Here is a 23,418-nt window from a genome sequence, read left to right on the forward strand (position 1 = left end):
ACTGTTCACGGAGCGAGCAAGCCGCCAGCCTCAACCAGCCCAGCCATCACCTATCAGAAGTAACTGAGGCGCTGTGGAAAGAGGACGTACAGTGCGTGGTCTTAACGTCGCGTTGAAGCTGACTTTTTAATCAAGTTGCGTGGAAGTGTGGGTGGGTTTGGACTTCCCTCTTGTTACTTGGCTTCATTCGGTGCAAGTAAATAGGTAAGAGTGACAGTTTGTGTTATAAGCTATTTGGTGAGATGTAATTATTTATTATTTTTGTTCAACCACGTGTTTTGTGCTGGAAAGGAAAGTTAGGTTTGTGATGTCAGGGAGTAGTATTATTGAGTTGCAGGATGTGGGGCTTTTGAGTGGAGGTAAAATATTACTTTATTACTAATCAGGCAAATCCTACGACTTACATTATGGAGAGAGAGAGAGAGAGAGAGAGAGAGAGAGAGAGAGAGAGAGAGAGAGAGAGAGAGACTTATGGGCTGTACAGAAGACTTTAATGATTTGAGATTGGGAAATAAACTGAAATTAGGTGTGTTACAAGGTATTGTTTTTGTAGTGGGACCCGAACATATAACATTAGGAATAATAATAAGATAAGTTAGATTCATGGATAAGAAACAAATAGGATGGAGAATTGATAGATAGACTGGAGTTGCGCAAAATGTATTACGATGTTTTGAGGTATGGAGTTATGGGAGTTTGGGAGATGTGAATAAAGAATACATTACCCAGAACATCTTTCCTCGATTTAAACTGCAAATTCATGAGGTGCATATTTATAGAAGTGACGTTTTTGCTAGACACTCTACACTAAGCACAACATCCCAGCTTTTATCAAGTAATTAAAAGCTTGTCTCGCGGGCCTCAACACCTCAGTAATATTCCAAACACGATAGCCGAAAACAAACAACAGCCCCACTGAGTTGGAAAGTTTCTCGTCTCACGATCTAATAGATATCCGCTCAGGTGATTGGTCTTTCTGTCCAGTGAAAGCACTTAGTTAAAGTTAAATGTAGATAGTGGCGAAAAAATGTGGGTGTAGCGCTAAATGCATATATTTACCTTAAACGTGCAAGTTTTGCTCTTGTGGGGCTGTAGTTAGTATAGAGTTGAAATTATGAGAATATTATATGTTCAGGCGGGTTCACACGTCAATTTGCGACAGAAATTGCAAGTTGGAAAAGTTTCAGGTGCCTAGCGACTGGAAAAAAAAGTCTCAAAACAAGACCAATATGTTGGTCTTGTTCACACGACTTGCGACCATGTTTACGTTGTGACGCCACGGAGAAAGTTTTGAAAAGTTTTGAAAGTTTTGAAAAAGAGCACATCTGGGATGCCAAAAGTTAATCATACTGGAAAAAGTTTACGCAAATCGGCGTTCAATACGATAGCTGCCACTCTCCGATGACTGCCTCCCTCTATGCAGGGTGTTGTTGAAGGTGATGATTGAATATTTGTGATTTGATTTGATTGCAATCGTCATCGTCACCAGAGGAAGACATCTTGTAGGGTAGCTGTTTGTTTACATTCAATTCTTGCCCACCAGCCGATACTTCTCAGTCGTTATGTGTGAACGCGTTCCGACTAGAAGGGCTTAGTCGATACTTTTAGCGATTTGCAATTTCAGTCGCATATTGACACGTGTGAACCCGCCTCTCTCTCTCTCTCTCTCTCTCTCTCTCTCTCTCTCTCTCTCTCTCTCTCTCTCTCTCTCTCTCTCTCCAAATACACTGCGTGGTGGTTCAACGCACAAAGCAATAAATTGAATAGGTGGTAGTCTGTCCTTAATAACAGCGAAAATTGTAGAATTTCTCACGTATTCTAATTACGTGAGTTTCATTACTAGCCAACTCCGTGAATAATCGATGCGCTTAACCTACATACAGACAGACAGGCAAGTAAGTAGAATAGGTGAAAGTACGGAAGTAATGACCAACAAGAAAAAAATAGATTATGACTAACTTCACATGCATTATTTAGTCTATTTTTATTCTTTTAATCCTCAATCGTCTCGGGCATCTGACCTGACTGACCTTGAGGGTGTTTTGACCTGACCTGACCTGATCTGACCATACCATACGACGGTTTCAAAGTCGGCTGGGGACAGCGATGGATCGGCACCAGTGGAGGGAGGATGTGGGTAGGGTAAGGTATTAATGGCCTCAGTTGCCCACTTGCATCTGTCGCACGGCCTGTCTTCACTTACTTCTTTACTTGTTCATTTAGTGTAGTTTACCATGCATAGGTTTTGTTAACTCCACTGCTATGGTCAGCGTGTAGCGGCCTCGGGGTGGCAGGGTATAGGGTGACGCCAGTGTTCAGAAGGGGAGGTAATTAAGGGGTTGAGTGGGAGGATTGAATAGGGTTTTGGCGGTGCGGGTAGTGATGGGTGGGTTGGCTGGGGTGTGATGGAACCTGGTGGGTGAGGGTGCGAGGTAAACCGACACGGGGTGAGATAGAGGGGAGGTGTGCATAGATGTTGAATGTGAAGGAATGCGGCTACGACTTAGCTGTTTGACCCATGTTCAGAAACTCTTCGTTCTATCACCACACTGACCGTTGGTTGTGTTAAGTTTATCCGGTCAATAATATATAAATCATATTGACCCCCCAAAGAATATATATATATATATATATATATATATATATATATATATATATATATATATATATATATATATATATAACCCGCATCACTGAGTCTTTTCAATGGAATGTGGTGCGGTGCAGAATATAGGCCTATGATCAACACAGGAACCTAAGGACGCAAAAGAAGCAAAGTTATCAACATTCAACGTGTCAGGATTCATGATTGTAAATGTATCGAATCTTCTTATCCTAATGGAAGACAACACACACACACACACACACACACACACACACACACACACACACACACACACACACACACACACACAAAACATCATGTTGCTTAGGTCGCGTCATTTGTGGTGTGTGTGTGTGTGTGTGTGTCGCAGCCCCCTACACACTTCATTATACCACCTGTCATCCCCAGTCCATAAATCTGTACAATCTCATGATGTCTCCTCGCATTCCATATAACTGTTTTGTCCATCTTGTAGTGGATTTTTACGGACACGTGTCACTTATATTTAAGTCCACTACAGGAGAGTTGAAAAGCTAAATTTTAGAGGAAAAAGAATAAGTTAGCTCGCATATAGTAGATGATGACTGAAATGGACTCGTTAATCTGATTGTTATTGCCAATACGGAGCGTTTAAAGATTATATAACGTTATGTACAGGAATGGTAGTGTATAGTCGTTTCATTTTCGGAAAAAAAGTTTCGGCCCAGTTATTTGTTCTACATCACACATTTTCTCTTTAATATGTCGGTTCTTTTGACTTTTTATTGAAAATCTGGTATTAAATATGGATGATTTATTGAGTACAAAAGTAATCTGGGCTCTACATAGATACCACAACATTTGACAACAGCTCTGCATGGATGTCATATTTCTAGAGCACCTGGAGTGCCTATCGACAAGGTCAGGTCACTCAGGTCAGAGAGTTGGTGGTCATTCTCTCAGCGGCCATTTCCTCTTTGAATTTTACTGATGTGGAAAAAAGCCGAATCATGAACAACTAAAATAAAAATAAATGCTGAATTGCACTCACGCAATACACACACACACACACACACACACACACACACACACACACACACACACACACACACACACACACACACAGAGAGAGAGAGAGAGAGAGAGGGGGGGAAGGGGAGATGAGTGTGCCTGTGCCTGTGCGTGCGCGCCTTTCCTTTCTTTAGAATCTTTTCCAATATTGAACTCTATGGGAAGGTTCTTTGTTAATATACTGCAGTGTGAGTCCCTCCCACTTACTTGCCGAACACTTGTGGATGTCATTCAGTGGCTTGTCTTGTAAGATGGATCATTTATTATTTATATATATATATATATATATATATTCTTATACTTCAAGGTATATACCTTAGTAAGGTTTTATATTCTTTCTCAAGACTGCTTATGGTTTGGCCGTAGCTAACCTTGAAGAAAATAATAAATGCAGAGTTTACCAACACTTTTAATGAAATATGTTTGAGAGAAAATCTCCTGCCCATTTATACCCTTACTATATATGTATATATATATATATATATATATATATATATATATATATATATATATATATATATATATATATATATATATATATATATATATATATTAGATAACTGTTTTATACACTTTGTTCAGAGTTCTGAAATATACACCTGAAAATTTCAGTGTATATATGTAAACATTATAACATTTCCAGTGGGTAATGAGCTAACGTCCAACATTTCGAAGGCAAGAAATGCTGAGAAATATAACCCGCTCTGTGAAACTGGCAAGGAATCACCGCCTTTAGTTCCAGGCTTTTATCATAGTAGTAGTATGGCTTGCATGTCAGTCTATCGCCAGGATTTATTGTAGGACCTTGCTGCTGCAGGAAAAGTGGGCCAGGTCTGCTCTCTGCATTCCCTGTGTCTTGGTTCGAGAATCTGTGACGGGTGGGGCAGCGACAACGTGTCAGTTCCTTGATGGATCCCAAGGTGGAAGCTTTGGAGGGACATACATTGAACATTTTTTATCCTTTATTCTCTTCGCCACCTGTTGTTATCAGTCTCTCTCTCTCTCTCTCTCTCTCTCTCTCTCTCTCTCTCTCTCTCTCTCTCTCTCTCTCTCTCTCTCTTTAATGTGAGCACCGGTGACTTCCTGTCATAGTCACATGCATATATCAGTTACCTTTGCGTTAATCAGTCCGCTGTGTCTGTACTACGAACACACACACACACACACACACACACACACACACACACACACACACACACACACACACACACACACACACACACACACACACACACACACACACACACACACACGCGTTTTCATTGTATCGGATCGTTAATTTTATAACATATATATATATATATATATATATATATATATATATATATATATATATATATATATATATATTCAACTTGAGAGAGAGAGAGAGAGAGAGAGAGAGAGAGAGAGAGATTTAAGATGGTATGAGTGGAATAGTACAGTATACTATACAAAAACTGACGTAGGAAGTGATTTCAAGGGTCACAGGTTCAGAGAAGAAGAAACCACTTATGGATGTGCTACATGATACATATCATACTCTTCAACAACTTTATTATTATTATTTATTATTATTATTATTATTATTATTATTATTATTATTATTATTATTATTATTATTATTATTATTATTTTTGTCATTATTGTTGTTATTATTATTATTATTATTATTATTATTATTATTATTATTATAGTTATCTGTTATTATTATTATTATTATTATTATGATTATTATTATCATCATCATCATCATCATCATCTTTATCATTATTATTGTCATTTTTATAATTTCCTTCTCTTTCTATTTTACTCTACTGGAAAAATATCTTTCGTATGTTATGTATGGTGACCCTCACTTTTTTTTTTTTTATCTACACTGTGTCATTGCATGTTTCAATGCTGGCGTTTATTTATCTTTTTTTTTTAACTATCACTTTCTTATGTTCTAATAGTGACATTTACCTTTTTTACCAGTTTCTTACGGTTTATTTGTGTTGTGTTGTTTCAAGCAGGTGGGTTACTTTTAAATGTATTTCTGTTCCGTATACGTTTTCATGCCATCAATTCTTTTGCAGACAAACGGCGTGATGGTGGCGGAAGTCATGTCCCCATTGGTCACCTCGGTTTTCAGGCTGGTGGTGATCACGATGCTCTTCGCTGCCAACTGCGGGGCAATGTGTCGCACTTACAAAATGCCGAAGTACAAAGGTAAGGCACGCTGGCCGTCCCGTCGACTTTAACACTATACAAGTATACTAGTGAGATGCTGGAGGTGAGAAGAAATCAAAATCAGAGGAAGACAAGGATGCGGTGGTTGTATATTTAAGAAATACAATGAACACAAGAAAATACATAGGTGATATGCAACAGTCGTAGATACAGAGAATATAAAAGTGAAACGAGAATCCGGAGGCGAGTCCTGTCTGCATTTGAATTACATTGCCTAGCGTCTCATTATCCTTGCACGGGACCAAATGACATATGATATGTCATTCTTCCACCACAGGTATACTTTTGTATAACTGTTAGTTTACTTAACAAATATTAAAGTATGCCAAGGTAACTATTCAATATCATGTTATAATCTTTCCTCATATTCACTAAGTAGACTCAGCAGCATTTTTTTTTTTTTTTTCTCTTGATAAGACTGTTCCGTCTATGACGAAATGTATAGATACTGTAAATATTTGCACGTACAGAATATGACATTGTTACTACGAAATGCGTTCAGACTTTTGTCACCTTGTACGTACGTACTTTACGTCGATTTGCGACTTTATTTACGTCGTGACGTCACGGAGTAAGCTTTGAAAAGGTTGTCTCCAGGTAGGAGTAGGCAGTAGTCACCTGCCGCCCGGTGGAATACTCCAGGAGAGGTACTTACGGGGATGTAGGCAGTGCTGCAGACTGAGTGATTCCCCGTGTCCTCTCTTCCCGGTTCCCTTTGTGGTCTCATTTATAAAATTGAGCAGCTGCTGCCTGCCCTCTAAAGACAACTTCTACTACTTCCTACACTACACTACAACACCTTACACTTTTACACTCTCTTCAAATCAAAATTTAATAATGGCTTCACCACGCCCTGCCTCGGAGTCCCCTCTGGGAGGGACCATAAATGTCCCCAGGTCGGACTGCCCTCTGCTGTCGACCTTGGGTGTCTTGACACTTCATCTAATACTTTCACTATCAATTTCTGCAACATTCGTGGCCTTCGTTCTAATTTTCAATCTGTGGAACACCACCTCTCCTCTACTAAACCTCATCTTCTCTTCCTAACCGAAACACAGTTGTCTGTGACTACTGACAGCAGCCCCTTTTCTGTTCCCTCCTACTTGCTCTATCCTCATTTTCAATCCAAAGCTGGATGTTGCGCATACGTGCGTAACGACACCACTTGCTCTCGTGCCCACAATCTTGAATCTTCAGAATTTTCTACCATCTGGCTAAGACTTCAATGTCACTCTCTAACTAAATTCATCTGTGCTGTATACCTCTCACCTAATTCCTCTGACTATGTAAAATTCTTTGACTATTTGACTTCCAAGGTGGAGCACATCTTATCTCACTTTCCTTTTGCTGAGATCTCCATTTTAGGGATTTCAATGTTCACCACCAGCTTTGGCTTTCATCTTCTTTCACTGACCAACCTGGTGAACAAACCTTCAACTTTGCTATCCTTCATGACCTAGAGCAGCTAGTGAAGTTCCCTACCCGTATTCCTGACCGCCTTGGAGACACGCCCAACATTCTTGATCTTTTCCTAACCTCCAACCCTTCTGCTTACTCTGTTAAACTTTCCTCTCCGTTGGGCTCCTCCGACCACAATCTAATTTCCGTTACCAGTTCTATCACTCCAGTGCAGCCTCAGGACCCGCCTAAGCGGAGGTGCTTCTGGCATTTTAACTCTGCTAAGTGGGAGGAACTAAGGCAGTACTATTCTGATTTCCTTGGGATGATTATTGTTTTCATGTCAGAGATCCTTCTCTTTGTGCCGAGCGCATAACAGAGGTGATTATCTCTGGCATGGAGCTATACATTCCTCATACTTTCTCTAACCCTAAAGCTAAAAAGCCTTGGTTTAACTCTGCTTGTTCTCGTGCTGTCAATGATAGAGAGGCGGCTCACAAACGGTTCCGTAGCCATCCAACTGCTGAAACTCATGCCCTATATATTTCTGCCCGTAATCATGCCAAATCTATTCTCCAACTTACTAAAAACTCTTTCATCAATAGAAAATGTCAAAGTCTTTCCAATTCTAACTCCTCTCGAGATTTCTGGCATCTAGCCAATAATATCTCTAACAACTTTACTTCTTCGTCTTTCCCTCCTTTACTTCATCCAGATGGCTCTACAGCTGTCTCTTCTTTTCTAAAGCTGAACTCTTCGCTCAAACCTTTGCTACCAACTCAACTTTGGATGATTCTGGGCATATTCCTCCTACTCCTCCACCCTCTGACTACTTCATCCCTAAAATTAAAATTCTTTATAAAGACGTTTTCCTGGCCCTCTCTGGCCTTGATTCTCGGAAGGCTTACGGTCCGGATGGAGTCCCTCCTGTTGTTCTCAAAACTGTGCTTCCGAACTCGCTCACTGCCTGGTCAAACTCTTTCATCTGTGTCTCTACTTCTATTTATCCTTCTTGCTGGAAGTTTGCTCACATTCAACCTGTCCCTAAAAAGGTGACCACTCCAATCCTTCTAACTACCGCCCTATAGCTTTGATTTCCTGCCTTTCTAAAGCCTTTGAGTCTATCCTTAATAGGAAGATAATGAGGCATCTATCAGCTCACAACCTTCTCTCTGATTGCCAGTATGGTTTCCGTAAAGGCAGATCTACTGGTGATCTTCTTACTTTCCTAACTGAATCTTGGTCATCCTCTTTAGGGACTTCGGTGAAACCTTTGCTGTCGGCCTTGACATATCGAAAGCCTTCGATAGAGTCTGGCACAAATCTTTAATTTCTAAACTACCCTCCTACGGATTCTATCCTTCTCTCTGTACCTTCATCTCCAGTTTCCTTTCCGATCGTTCTATTGCTGCTGTAGTAGACGGTCACTGTTCTTCCCTAAAACTATCAACAGTGGTGTTCCACAGGGTTCTGTCCTATCACCCACTCTCTTTCTATTATTCATCAATGATCTCCTAAATCTGACTCAATGCCCTATCCACTCCTATGCTGATGATACCACCCTGCATTATTCAACAGCGTTCAACAGACGCCCAACCCAACAACAATTAAATGACTCAAGGCGAGATGCTATAGGACGCCTAACTTCTGATCTTTCACTTGTTTCTGATTGGGGCAGAGAAAACCTGGTTTTGTTCAATGCCTCAAAAACTCAATTTCTACAACTATCTACTCGACATAACCTTCCAGACAACTATCCTCTCTTCTTCAATAACACTCAACTTCCCTCTCCTCTACATTAAACACACTCGGTCTATCCTTCACTAAAAATCTAAACTGGAAATTTCACATCTCTACTCTTGCTAAATCAGCTTCCAAGAAGTTAGGTGTCCTATGGCGTCTTCGTCCATTTTCTCTCCCTCCCAGCTGCTTGCTCTGTACAAGGGCCTTATCCGCCCGTGTATGGAGTATGGCTCTCATGTCTGGGGATCCACACACAGCTTTACTAAACAAGGTGGAATCTAAAGCTTTTCGTCTTATCAACTCTTCTCCTCTAACTGACTGTCTTGATTCTTTAAGTCACCGCCGCAATGTTGCATCTTTATCTGTCTTCTACCGCTGTTTTCATGCTGTCTGCTCTTCTGAACTTGCTAACTGCATGCCTTCCCCTCCTGCGGCCTCGCTGCACAAGACTCTCTACTTCTTCTCATCCCTATTCTGTCCATCTTCCTAATGCAAGAGTTAACCAGTATCTTCACTCCTTCATTCCCTACACTGGTAAACTCTGGAACTCTCTACCTGTGTCTGTATTTCCACCTGCCTATGACTTAAACTCTTTCAAAAGAGGAGTGTCAAGACACCTCTTACGTTAACTGGACCCTCCTTTTAGATTTTTTTTGTTTTTTCTCTTTCTACTTTCTTCTTAACAGGGCCTGGCAACCAGCGGGATTTTTTTTTTTCCAACACTTTGTTTGCCCTTGGCCAGTGCCCTTGTAATGTAAAAAAAAAAAAAAAAAAAAAAAAAAATGGAGATGCTGGTGAGGGAAAAAGAACACATCTGGGACCCAGGAATTAATTATACGGAAAAAAAGAAGAAAAAAAAAAAACTACCTCAAATCGTCGTTCGACGAAAGAGCTGCCGCTTTACAAAAACTGTCCCTCGATTATGTGTTGTTGGAGATGAGAATTGAAGACTTGTTAGGAATTAAATTTATCGCACTTGTGCATTAGTGTGTGGTAGATACTCCTTTCTTTCCTTCTACTAAGCCAGGGACGTATCCACAGGCATTTTCTTTTTTGTTAACTCTTCCGGTTTGCCAAAAGAAGAGCAACCATAGTTTCAGCATCGTCACTGGAGGAAGACATCTTAATTGGCGGTTAGCTGTATGCTTACAATCACTTCCCGCCAAGGCGCCAACTAGTCGATACTCAACAGTCGCTACATGTGACACTTTCTGAGTAGAAGGGACTAGTCGATACTTCTACCGACGCAAAAATTTCAGTCGTAAATTCGCATGTTTCCTTTGAATTTAGATAATGCTTCTGAAAAATATTTCCCGTTTTGTATACACATGACTTTTCCTTCCTGACTTTTTTTTCTTTTAGTGTTTATTTAGTTTGCGCTTGGTGAAAAATTCTACAATGAAGAGACAATGCTCACTCGGATATAATAGATGACACTGTCTGCAACATGGGCTAGATCAGAGTATACAAGGTCTTCCATCCGCGCATCCACGGTCACGTGAGGAAGGCGGCAAGGGCCTATCCCACTGTACTAAAACAGTGAAGCCAGTGGGCAGAGCTTATGAGGCGGTGGGAGGAGCTTACGATCGCAACTTATACCCAAAACATTGTCCCTCTCCCGTGTAAAGCAATGGGAAATTGCAACTTTTTTTTTTCATTACTAGATTAAAACTAAGAAGAACAGATGGTTTGACTTGTGTAAACCACATTATAGTTTCCTAAATATGTCATATAGACCTGTCATTAACGGTGTTAATATGAAATGACTACTATATTGAGAGAAATATAGTAGGCCGTTTCCTAGAGAAATCATGGCAAGAGATTGCTTTTTCTCATTTAATAATTCATTACATGGCAAAAAACAGTGAAGTAAAATTTCAGAGAGATGCTTTTTTTTTTTCTAATGCTTTGCAGTGACATGAAATCACACCTCAATTTGAATAAAAGCTAGAGAGAGAGAGAGTATTTTGACGTGTTAAGTGATTATTATATACCAAGAAAAATCGACCTTTAGGCCAGAGCTTCACCTGATATACAGTTTATTTATTATTCATGCACATGTATATGTACAGTACATGGTTATATCTTTACATGCACATGTATATTCACATGTGTAGCGACATGACTTAGTTCAGTCATACGTTTGCCCCAAAGACAGCTTGTCACCTCTCACTACTATCTCATTTATATGTATGATTTACCGTCTAAATCTTCCTGGCACAGTATGCCACGACTATTGCGAGTCTATTATGGTCACATATATGGTGGGCAGCCTCAAAACATGGAGATACGACAGAAATGAGGAGCGTAACGCAGGCGTTCCCATGAATTTTTAATTAATGGCCTGTCGGCAATGTTTTGGGTGTAAGGGGGGGTAGGGGCAGCAGTGGACCAATAACGCATTGGCTTCACTTTTGTGACGTCATGCCACCATCCCTTATTCAACCTCCTTGGTCTGACAGCACGCTGCATGCTTGTCACTAACGGAGAGAGAGAGAGAGCATGCTGCTTGCATGCATCCTCACTTGTTCTTTATTTGATGTTGAGGGGACAAGCATTGGAAGGATAGCTAACAGACAGAGATTACCACGCAATGCTTGGGGGTGCAGTAATGCCTCAGCTGGAGAAATGTCTTAAATGATGCTTTGAAGGAAGAATGGGGAGGATGCTAACAAGGCATCATCTGGTCTTCATAAATGTCAATGTGGGGGAGCATTTGGGCAAATATGGTGATTATAGGTGTGTGTGTGTGTGTGTGTGTGTGTGTGTATTTACCTAGTTGTAGTTTTACAGGGCCTGGGCTTTATGTTCATGTGGTCCCGTCTCCATAGCTACACTTATCCAATATTTCTTTAAAACTGTGCACACTCGTTGCAGACACCACTTCTTCATTCAAACTATTCCACGTCTCAACGCATCTTTGCGGAAAAATATACTTTTTAATATCTTTTAGATATTCCCTTCCTCAGCTTCTTACTATGCGATCTTGTGCTTCGACTGGCATATTCTTCTCTCAGGATCAGATACTCATTGTCCACTTGGTCCATTCCGTTGATCAATTTATAAACTTGTATGAGATCCCCTCTCTCCCTTCTCTGTTCCAATGTTGGAAGATCCATAGCCTTTAGTCTCTCCTCATATGTCATCCCTTCAAGTTCTGGGACCATTCTTGTAGCCATTTTTTGTAGTCTCTCCAGCTTCCTTATGTGTTTCTTTTTGTGAGGGGTTCACACTACTGCATATTCCAATCTGGGTCTTATTATAGTACTTATCAGTACTATAATAAGTGTGTGTGTGTGTGTGTTTACCTAGTTGTATTGTACAGGCTTCCAGCGAGGCTCATAATGTCCTGTGTGTGTGTGTGTGTGTGTGAAACTTCTCCATATAGTTCTTGTTACAAGAGACTACAACTGAATATAATCAGTCCCATTCACACAACTCAATCTAACATAACCACTTTTCTACAGGGGTGCTGTCTTACAAGTGGATTACAGTTCTCTCCATCCTCATCCTCAACCTGATATATTTGTCCTTCATCTGGGCACCCTTCACCATCACCACCTTCAAACACAACCTGCAGGACCTCCAGGCTGTGCGCCAGCCTGCTGGTGCTAGGGAACACATGCATGTGCCCTCCACCTACATCTTGGCCTACCTGGAGGACTGTAATGGTACCCTGGTGCAGAAGACTAAGCTCGGCACAGTGTTGGGTGAAACAAACTACGGCCAACTGATTCTGCCTGAGGGAAATGGACCCCAAGATCTAATAACTGTTAGTTTTGACCAGCTAAAAAAGTATGAAAGTGACCATGCACATCTTGCTCAAGCGAGACATTCCAGGCTCGGGGACTCTCTGAACCAGTGGATTATTAATGTTCAAGATGTCATCACCTCGTCATTTGTCTACAGCTTCATCCTGTTAGCAGTTATGAGGAAAACCATGGCAGACAAGGTAAGACTGTTTATTAGCTTTTATGTAAATGTTATTTTTTAATGCATACCTATGTATTTGGAAATGTTAAATTCATCCTGAAGTTGTTTGAAAACTAAATAACATTTTTAGACCTTTCAATTACTTGTGGCACAGAACTGTACAACTCCTTGGTCTAAGGTGAAGCATACATATACTACTAAAAAGCATCTCATGCATTTTCATTAAGTGACCCTTTCTGGGAAGTGATTGTGTCATGGTATTTTTATTTTTTTATTTTGTTTTTTCCAGTATCTGCTGTTGAGCAACCTGCAAGTCTCTCTGAGTGGTTTCCTGCTGGCAATGCTGCCCTTCCCACTGGTGCTAGCTACCCGGGAGATGGCCAACACCTCTAACCTGTTTGCTCTTCACACCTCGGAGGTCTCCAAGAGTGGCTATACAATGTGTAAGTAGTGAGAAAATTAAGGAAGATATTGAGAAGATGAAGTGTCTGTCATTGATAGAACATTAAGCAGACTATGCTCTGTTCTATATTGTTTTTACTGTTAAGTTACTCGTATTTTGAAATTTTCTTATTTTATCATTTGTATAAGTACTATAAGGCATAGATAATAATTACAACATTAAAGCCTATTACAGTAGATGGAGGAAGTAAGAAAAATGTAGCATTGAATGTGGAGTCAGGATTGCAATATAGGATGAGTCAGACACCACCCATCATATTGGCTCATTCTACTGTAGATCTTAACGAGTCATTACTATTATTTTCACAGATGACAGTTATTTCAGTGATAACTGTTGTCACACTTTCATTAGAAATCCTTTGAAAAGTGAATGCATGCTGACGTGGATGGAGTTATTGTCACTGCTGCCTCTCACTTACTGACTCAATTGTAATGTCTGCCTTGCATATTTATGATTCTATTTATATTACATAGTCTTTTTAATATCAGTAATTATATATTTTCATTATCTATAAAGTATGAGAAATTAATAGAATTACAAAATCACTGTAAAGAAAAAAAATACAAGGGTTAGCTAGCTATTCAATGGTTGGCTCACACACTCACCTTAGTTCCTATTGCTTTTTTGTGTCAGCTTTCCATTTATAAGTTAAAACCTTTCCTCTGCTAATCATGTAAATCAGCTCAGGATCAATCTGTTTTGTTGCATTATTTACAACATTTATCTGTCCCCACAGACAGCATCATCTGTGATGTGAACATCACCCAGAACTATGTGGTAAGCATCTACCTGGAGTGTGCTGTGGTATTGCTGGTGGCTGCTGTACTGCTGGTGGTGACACAGCGACGCTTCAACTTTCCTATCTCCAACACAGAAGAGGATGGATGTGGTAATTTTGGCCTTTTAACTTAGTACTGTTTTCATTTCTTCATTATTTTCCATAACACCATTACATTTTGAGTTATCTCAATGGTAAGATGTAAGCTGTAAATGCTAATTATAGGACAAAAAACATCATGAGAGAGACAGATGTGTTAGAGATGTTTTGAGTGTCAGCAGAATAGCTCTCCAGGCACCCAAAAGTCACTCATTTACTCAATTAATAAGACTTGTCAGTTCCTTTCAGTATTTTGTGTTTTTAAACAGAAGTATCTTGTTGACTAGTGGTCTTGCCAACAAACTTGTTAGGAATGTTTTTTTGAAGCAGCATGGCATGTCAAGGTGTTGACAGACCACTGCTACAAGGATCATATTTTTTACGAGCAGCACAGACTAGAAAAATTAATGTTACCCATGCTTCATTCTATTTCACTCAGATTATCAGCACTATACTTGGTTATACCCTATATATGGCCAGATATGAACCATAATTTTAAGTAGGCATATTTAAGGAAGGAAAGTTACTGGAAATAGGGAAAATCTTCTATTGTATGCATTTCACAAAAAAGATGTTTTCCTTGACCTGATGTAATTTGCATTATCTTGAGTTTCTAGGTCAAAGGAAACAAAAGAGATGAGAGAAAGGAAGAGAGAGAGAGTAGAGAGAAAGTAAAGGTGTGAGAGAGAGTTGGCCACTGAGGGTCAGCAACCCAATGCTTCCTACCACACTCCTTGCAACCACACCCTCAAATGCTTGACTCACATTTCCAACTTGTAACTGACATGATGAGTGAGAAGTGTGTGTGTGTGTGTGTGTGTGTGTGTGTGTGTGTGTGTGTGTGTGTGTGTGTGTGTGTGTGTGTGTGTGTGTGTGTGTGTTTACCTAGTTGTAGTTTTACAGGGCTTGGGCTTTACACTCATGTGGCCCCGTCTCCATATCTACACTTACCCAATTTTTCCTTAAAACTATGCACACTCATTGCTGACACCTCTTCTTCACTCAAACTGTTCCACGTCTCAACACATCTTTGTGGGAAACTATATTTTTTAACATCTCTCAGACATCTTCCCTTCCTCAGCTTTTTACTATGGGATCTTGTGCTTTGAATCTCATATTCTTCTCTCAGGATCAGTTTCTCATTATCCACTTGTTCCATTCCATTGATCAATTTATAAACTTGTATCAGATCCCCTCTCTCCCTTCTCTGTTCCAGGGTTGGTAGATCCATAGCCTTTAGTCTCTCCTCATATGTCATCCCTTCAAATTCTGGAACCATTCTTGTAGCCATTTTTTGTAGTCTCTCCAGCTTCCTTATGTGTTTCTTTTTATGGAGGCCCACACTACTCCTGCATATTCCAAACTGGGTCTTATTATAGTACTTATCAATTTCATCATCATTTCTTTGTCCATGTAGTGAAATGCTATTCCAATATTCCTTAGCAAATTATGTCTCTGAAAATTCTATCAATATGGCTTACCGGTTGATTATTTTCTTCCATCGTCACTCCCAAATCCTTTTCCTTTTTTACTTTCTCCAGTTCTACTCCATCTCCCATCTTACAGATTCCCACTGGTTGTCTTTCACTCTTTCCCATTTCCATGACATGGCCTTTGTCCACATTGAATTCCATCTCTAATTTTTTACTTCATTCCCAGATCTTATTTAGGTCTTCCTGCAGTATTTCACAATCCTCTTTTTGCTTTGTATAACTCTGCACAGCTTTGCATCATCCACAAACAGATTTATGTAGCTGTTCACTCCTTCTGGCATGTCATTTATATATATGAGAAAAGTATTGGCACCAATACTGACCCCTGCAGCACTCCGCTTTCTACTGCTCTCCACTTGGACTTCATATCTTTAACTACCGTCCTTATTTCTCTCCCCCTCATATAATTTTCCATCCATCTCAATGTGCTTCCTTTTAAACCACCCTTCTCCTCTAACTTCCACAGTAATGTTGCATGTGGCACTTTATCAAATGCCTTTTTTAAATCCAAATAAATACAATCAACCCATCCCTTTCTTGTACTCTATCAACTATTCTAGAGTAGAAACTCAGTAAATTTGTTATACACGACCACCCTTTTCTAAAACCAAATTGGCTATTTGATAATAATTTGTTGTCTTAAAGGAACTTGATCCATTGTTTCTTTATTATTCTTTCATACATCTTGCATATTACACTAGTTAGTGATACTGGTCTGTAATTTAAAGGTTATTCCTTCCTTCCACTCTTATATATGGGAACCACCTCAGCTCTTCCATTCTACTGGTACTGTTCCATTTTCTATTGAGCATTTTATGATGTATATAGGACTTGCTAGTTCTTCCTTACATTCTTTCAGTATTCTGCCTGAGACTTCATCCAGTCCCATTGTCTTCTCTTCATCCAATTTCTTCATTAACTTGTGTGTGTGTGTGTGTGTGTGTGTGTGTGTGTGTATTCACCTAGTTGTATTCACCTAGTTGTAATTTTACAGGGCCTGGGTATCATACTCATGTGGCCCCGTCTCCATATCTACACACATCCAACTTTCCTTTAAAACTATGCACACTTCTCGCTGACATCACCTCCTCACTCAAACCATTCCACACCTCCACACATCTTTGTGGGAAACTATATTTCTTCACATCCTTCAAGCATATTCCCTTGGCTATCTTTTTACTATGCGATCTCGTAGTTCTATTTAAGTTTTCCTCTCTCAACATCATTTGCTCATTATCCACTTCATCCAGTCCGTTCAACAGTTTATAAACCTGTATTAAATCTCCTCTTTCTCTTCTTTGTTCCAAGGTAAGCAAATTCATTTCTTTTAATCTCTCCTCATAGGTCATTTCTGCCAATTCCGGAACCATTTTTGTTGCCATTCTCTGCAATCTCTCCAACTTCCTTATATGCTTCTTTTTATAAGGGGACCAAACCACTCCAGCATATTCCAATCTTGGTCTAATTACCGTACTAATTAATTTCTTCATCATATCTTTATCCATATAATGGAAGGCTAATCCAATATTTTTTATCAAATTATATGTTTCTCCAAACATCTTATCAATATGAGCCTCAAACTGCCCATGGTCTTGTATTATCACTCCCAAATCCTTTTCCTTTTCCACCTTTTTCAACACTACTTCTTCACCCATCTTATATGACCCTATTGGCTGTCTTCCACTCTTCCCCATCTCCATCACATGACTTTTGCTCAGATTAAATTCCATTTGCCACCTCTTGCTCCACTCCCAAATCTTATCCAGATCTGCCTGTAAAATTTCACAATCTTCTTCACTCTTCACTCACCTACACAACTTGGCATCATCTGCAAACAAATTAATATAACTGTTTACTCCCTCTGGCATGTCATTAATATATACAAGGAAAAGTATTGGTGCCAGCACTGAGCCTTGTGGGACTCCACTCTCCACCACCAACCAGTCCGACTTTGCATCCCTTATTACCGTTCTCATCTCCCTCCATCTCAAGTAGTTTTCCATCCACTTTAACACTTTTCCTTTCAGTCCTCCATAAATCTCTAATTTCCATAGCAGTCTCATGTGAGGTACCTTGTCAAAAGCTTTCTTTAAATCCAAATATACACAGTCCATCCATCCTCTCTCTCTTGTATTTTGTCAACCACTCTTGAATAAAAGCTCAGTAGATTTGTTACACATGACCTCCCTTTCCTAAAGCCAAATTGATGATCCGATAATAACTTATGATCCTCCAGGAACCGTATCCAATATTTCTTTATCACCCTCTCACAAATCTTACCGACCACACTTGTTAGAGACACAGGTCTATAGTTAAGAGGCTCTTCCTTACTGCCTCCCTTATAAATGGGCACCACTTCAGCTCTTTTCCACTCTACTGGTACTTCCCTGTTTCTAATGAACACCTTATAATATCATATAATGGATCAATCAATTCTTCTCTACACTCCTTCAATAATTTTCCTGAAACTTCATCTGGTCCCATCGCTTTATCATCTTTAAGTTCCTCCAACATTTTATATAACTCCTTTTAGGTATCTTAATGTCATCCATGTGCACATTTCCTTGTACATTCTGAGGCTTTACAAACATTGTTTCTTCAGTAAATACTTGCTGAAACCTATTATTTAGCAATTCCGCTATATTCTTAGGGTCATCTACTATCCCTTGCTCTCCTTTTAATCTTTCAATGGACTCTCTCTTTTAAGTTTACCATTTATGAACCTGTAAAACAATTTTGGATGTTCCTTACTCTTGTCTACAATATCTTTTTCAAATTTTCTTTCTTCCTCCTCCTTACCCTCACATACTCATTTCTCGCCACTCTATAATTCTCCTTATTTAGTATATTCCTGCTCTTTTCCATCTTTTCCAAGCCACATCTCTTTTCCTTAGCCTTAACACAAGTTGCATTAAACCAATCCTTTCTTCCTTCCTCTCTCGGTTTATACTTTGGTACAAATTTCATAACTCCTTCTTTATAATATTTCATAAAAATCTCATATTTTTTTGCACTTCTCTGATTTGTAACATCTCCTCCCAATCTAATTTTCTGAAATAATTTTTCAAACTTTCTGTGTCCATCTTTCTATAATTCAATCTACCACTCCTGTATGTCTCGTCTTTCCTTCGCTGTGTTGTTGCTATCTGCATTTCCATAACCACATGATCACTCTTTCCCAAAGGACATTTGTATTGTATATCTCCACATAGGTACACTTCTCTTGTTAACACCAAATCCAGTCTAGCCGGTTCATCATCTCCTATATATCTAGTATTTTCCTTCACCCTCTGTTCCATCATATTTTCCATCATTAGATTAAGAAATCTCTCCCCATGCTTCCTCTCCAACACCACTTACTAGATTTTCCCAATCCACCTCCTTACAATTAAAATCTCCTACTAGTATCACCTTTCTTTTTCCAGATAATACACTTTCCAAACTCTGTAAGGTATCCTTGATCATATTGTCGTATTTCCTTAATGTCCAAGAATTTGTTTTAGGAGGTACATAGGTCACCATGATTATTAATTCTTTTCCATCACTTTTTATCCTTATGCTTATCACTTCTGCATTGTTCTTCCCATACCAAACCTTATCCACATTTATTTATTTCTTCGTCATAATCATAACTCCTCCTCCACCTTTACTCTCTCTATCCTTTCTCCATATATTATATTTATTATCCAAATTTATCTTTGTTTTTTCATGCAATTTTGTCTCAGTCAAACACACTATATCAGGCTTCTCCACCGTCATATAGTCTTGCAATTCCAATCTACTTGACAGTATCCCATCTATATTAGTATACATTACGGTCCACCCACTGCTCCCTCTAGGGGTTTCTCCGCATTCCTTCTTTCCACATACCACTTTCTGACTCTCTCTTCTATAACTCTCCAAAAAAAACTTTTCTCTTTCCTCGTGTGTGTGTGTGTGTGTGTGTGTGTGTGTGTATTTACACTCGTGTGGCCCCTTCTCCATATCTACATTTGTCCAGCATTTTTTTATGGCTATGAACACTCCTTACTGACACTACATCTTTACCCAGCCTATTCCATGCCACTATATTTCTTTGTGGAAAGTTTAATTTTTCATGTCCTTGAAGCATCTTCCCAACCTTAACTTTTTACTATGACGTTATGCTTCTACTGGTGACTTCATCTCTTAGTAACAGCTTGTGTGTATTTACCTAGTTGTATTCTACAGGATGTGTGTTTGTGTGTGTAGTAGGCTACATTATGAGTAATTTTAAGGAGTAGTGATGAGTGACATGGGTATTGGGAATGTCTGGATAAAGCTTTGTCATTCACTAGCCAAGAAGTTAAATAGTGCCTGTACAGGACTTCCCCTTTCCCAGTGAAAGAATGTCTATTTCTTCCACATTCCTAGCTGGAATGTGGAAGAATGTTGTGAATCTATGCAAAGTAAAAAGGTTTGACAGTTATAAAGCCTTAAAATTATCTGAAAAATGTTTGAAAGATTATGTCTGGCTGAGAAAATCCGAGAGTAAGAAAAGGTAGAAATTGAATGACTAGTATTTCCCTTGTTTAGATAAAAATTGTCTCAAGGGCAAGCATAGACTATTATAACTTGCTTGTTGATCTGAAGAAAATTTATTTGACACTAAGATGAGGAAGGTGGTGTAGTGTACTGCTTGTGGAAAAAATAGTTTGAGGTAAGGTATCACAACTTTAGATTCAGATGATAACATAGTGGCTACTCTGATGTCACTTATTTTTTTAAGCCTTCCACTACTATTTGACATGTTTCCCTAATCATAAGTGAATCTAAAAGCATTGTTTGTTTTTAATAGCCACCTCTGAGCATGATATTGACTTTTATTTACTTCTCCTATTCTCTAAATGCTTCTAAACATTGCTTTTAGTGTTGAGAATTGATACAGTGAAAATTAAATTCAATATTGGTATATCTTTTTCTTCTTACGCAGAGCCGGTTCAAGTGGAGGATGTGGCGTGTAAATTTGTAATGATAGTGGGTGCTGGATGGGCCTGGCCTTTGAAGCCAATCCTTGTCACTATCCTCTTCTGCGTCTATGGAACTGTGAGTATTATTCTGTCGCTGTGTTGCTGCCTTCTTCCTTGTCATTATCACCATCATCATCATTTTGCTTAATGTCCTTGTTCCTTATCAAGTTGGATTGCTCATGAGTTTATTTTTGTGATTTTAAGTTGCAGGTGGTCTCTTCACTGCCATTCATCCTCTCCTGTTTCCTCCCCCACTTCATCACCAGGTCTTCTTTGATCTTGATTATTAAAAAAGTAGATTGCTTACCTGTCTGTATACCAGGCTAGCAATTCCCACACAGGAGACCCAAACAGAGCTGACACTTGTACATACATATGTCATTCACACTCTTAACTCTATGACTATGAGCCCCTGAGCAGAAAAAAAGAAACCCTCAAGAAAAACTAGACTTTTACAAGTGCAAGTCAACCATGCTTGAGGTCAAAATATTTTGTAGATGTATTATTTCATAGAATTAAGATAATATACCATCTTGTAACTACTATATATAGGACTAGTTTGGTCTAATCAGCTGGGAATAAACTTCAGTACTTAAGTGAGTTGGTGTCTTTATTTTAGCACTGGAGCAATGTGGTGTGCTGGTTGGCCAATATGGTGGTGGCCATCCCAGTGGTGTTCATACCACTCGCTGTTTTCCTGTCTTGTACTGAGGAGCAAGAGCGCTGCATTTTCTATGAAGTCTTTCAAGATGATGCCAAGAACACTGAGACTGCAGAAGAAAAGAATTACATGGACCAAAGTACTGAAACTGAAGTGGAATGTGATGAAGATATTTGTTGTAAGTTGTCACATGTAGATATACTTCCAGAAGGGAGGGTGTATGTGCGCTTGGATGCTCCAATGGAATTGGACCAGACTTTAGAGAACCTTAGGCTTTATCTAGGTGATAATATTATCAGACCTATGAAGGATGATGATGATGATGATGAGGTTTGCACCTTAGGAAAGAATAGTCCTCCATCTGATGATAAAAAATGTGCTGTGTAGGGATCTCTCATGCAAATTCTAGAAAAAAGGAACAAAACTGAAATATATGAACTTTCTGTGTAATATGGCTAGGAATGAAAAAGAAACATTGGCATACAGTGAGAGAGTCTTTAGCATATAAAAGACTATCTAGAGCTGGTCTGCCACACACACACACACACACACACACACACACACACACACACACTCTTTTGCTCATGTACACTAGTTCCTTGCTGACTGTGATGATGTTTGTCAGAAGTGTTGAGGTGTTGCAGATTGGTAGTATTTAAAGTAGTACAATTTTACTGGGTGTTTTGGCGCTTGTACTGGTTTTCCAACTATTTTGATACAGTATTTTTTCCAACTGTTTTGATCTCATCCATATTCTTGTAAGTGAGGTTAAGTATGAATGTGAGTGTCTATGTATGTATCTTGATATTGCATGCATAGCCATGTCTTTTGTGATGGTGTATCCTTTAGTGCCTTAGATTGGGGAGATTTTTCTTTCTTTTTTTCATAGAGTTTGTCATGTATGTCACTCAATCACCCACTATCATTATGAAAGAGACTGTGATTATGGAATTTTATCTCTGAAATGTATAGAAAATACATACAAAGTTGACCTTAATGCTATGCCATATTTATTATAGCTGCTTATTTTGAAAGTGGTTCCATTTATCTCACAGTATACATTATCATCATCATCATCATCATCATCATCATCATCATCATCATTAGTCTTTAGCTAGTGTGTAGACTTGGAAGTTGTCCTGAGTGTGAAGGGCATAACATCCTATCATCAAAGGTCATTACTGTAATATATATTTGTAAGGAGCACTTTGGGTGTTGTAAGACAGTGAATGACCAATAAAACCAATTTTTTAATAAACAAACTTTTTAGTGTGTGTGTGTGTGTGTGTATGTGTTAGTAGAAAGTGTCTGTAGTGAAACTTCTACGTATAATACACAATGGAGATTTCAGCACATAATTTTGGTTGTTTTGGGATTATATTAATTTATCAATTTATTTCACTTTATTTATTTTTAATGTAAGGAACTGATCAAGGGCAATAAAAGATGAACAAAGAAAGCCCACCTATTACCAATTTGCATACAGATGTCCGACAGGATAAGGATAATACCCGCATCACATGGTCACGTATACCCGCGACAGCGTGTCGCGCGACCAGTATGTTCGACGATCAGATCGCAGGAAACATAGCACACGGCGTTGATCTTCCATCCGAGACCTTCACCACCACAACCACCATAAACCCGGGCGGAGCGCGCCACTGAACACAATGGACGCAGTTGACCACGCTATCTTAGCTGTTGGACTTTATGCAATTGCACTGCAAGAGCAGAACAAACGAAAAAGGAAGGCAAGGATTTGGACGCGAAGGTGGCTAGTCCAGCACTTGTGGTGGTACACAAATCAAAACAAAATCCGATACTATCTGTAGGTAATTAATAAATATCGTATAAGTGATAGGTATGCAAATCATGAAAAATTACACCATTATATTGATGATATATGCCAAATAAAGCATTATAGAAAATAATTCAGTATTTTTGTGGAGTATGTTCATTATAGTCTTTCCACGACAGTCTTCCAGTCGCGGGAAAT

The 23,418-nt window shown here is 39.1% G+C and overlaps 1 protein-coding gene across 1 annotated transcript; it reads left to right on the forward strand.

Annotated features, from left to right (window-relative positions):
• On the forward strand, nt 1-23,059 carry LOC123513839. Its single transcript, XM_045271234.1, has 7 exons — nt 1-204; nt 5,713-5,845; nt 12,475-12,959; nt 13,230-13,383; nt 14,140-14,292; nt 20,725-20,837; nt 21,381-23,059. The coding sequence occupies exons 2-7, from the start codon at nt 5,725-5,727 to the stop codon at nt 21,807-21,809; spliced, it is 1,455 nt and encodes a 484-aa protein (XP_045127169.1). The 5' UTR covers nt 1-204; nt 5,713-5,724; the 3' UTR covers nt 21,810-23,059.
• The last annotated feature ends 359 nt before the right edge of the window (nt 23,060-23,418 follow it).

This window comes from Portunus trituberculatus, chromosome 37, assembly GCF_017591435.1.
Source record: "Portunus trituberculatus isolate SZX2019 chromosome 37, ASM1759143v1, whole genome shotgun sequence".
Classification (NCBI taxonomy): domain Eukaryota; kingdom Metazoa; phylum Arthropoda; class Malacostraca; order Decapoda; family Portunidae; genus Portunus; species Portunus trituberculatus.

Coding starts and splice junctions, on each gene's coding strand:
- LOC123513839 (XM_045271234.1), top strand. CDS start 5,725: ATGGTGGCGGAAGTCATGTCCCCATTGGTCACCTCGGTTTTCAGGCTG. Junction 14,293..20,724: donor CACAGAAGAGGATGGATGTG/GTAATTTTGGCC, acceptor CTTCTTACGCAG/AGCCGGTTCAAGTGGAGGAT. Junction 20,838..21,380: donor TCTTCTGCGTCTATGGAACT/GTGAGTATTATT, acceptor TCTTTATTTTAG/CACTGGAGCAATGTGGTGTG.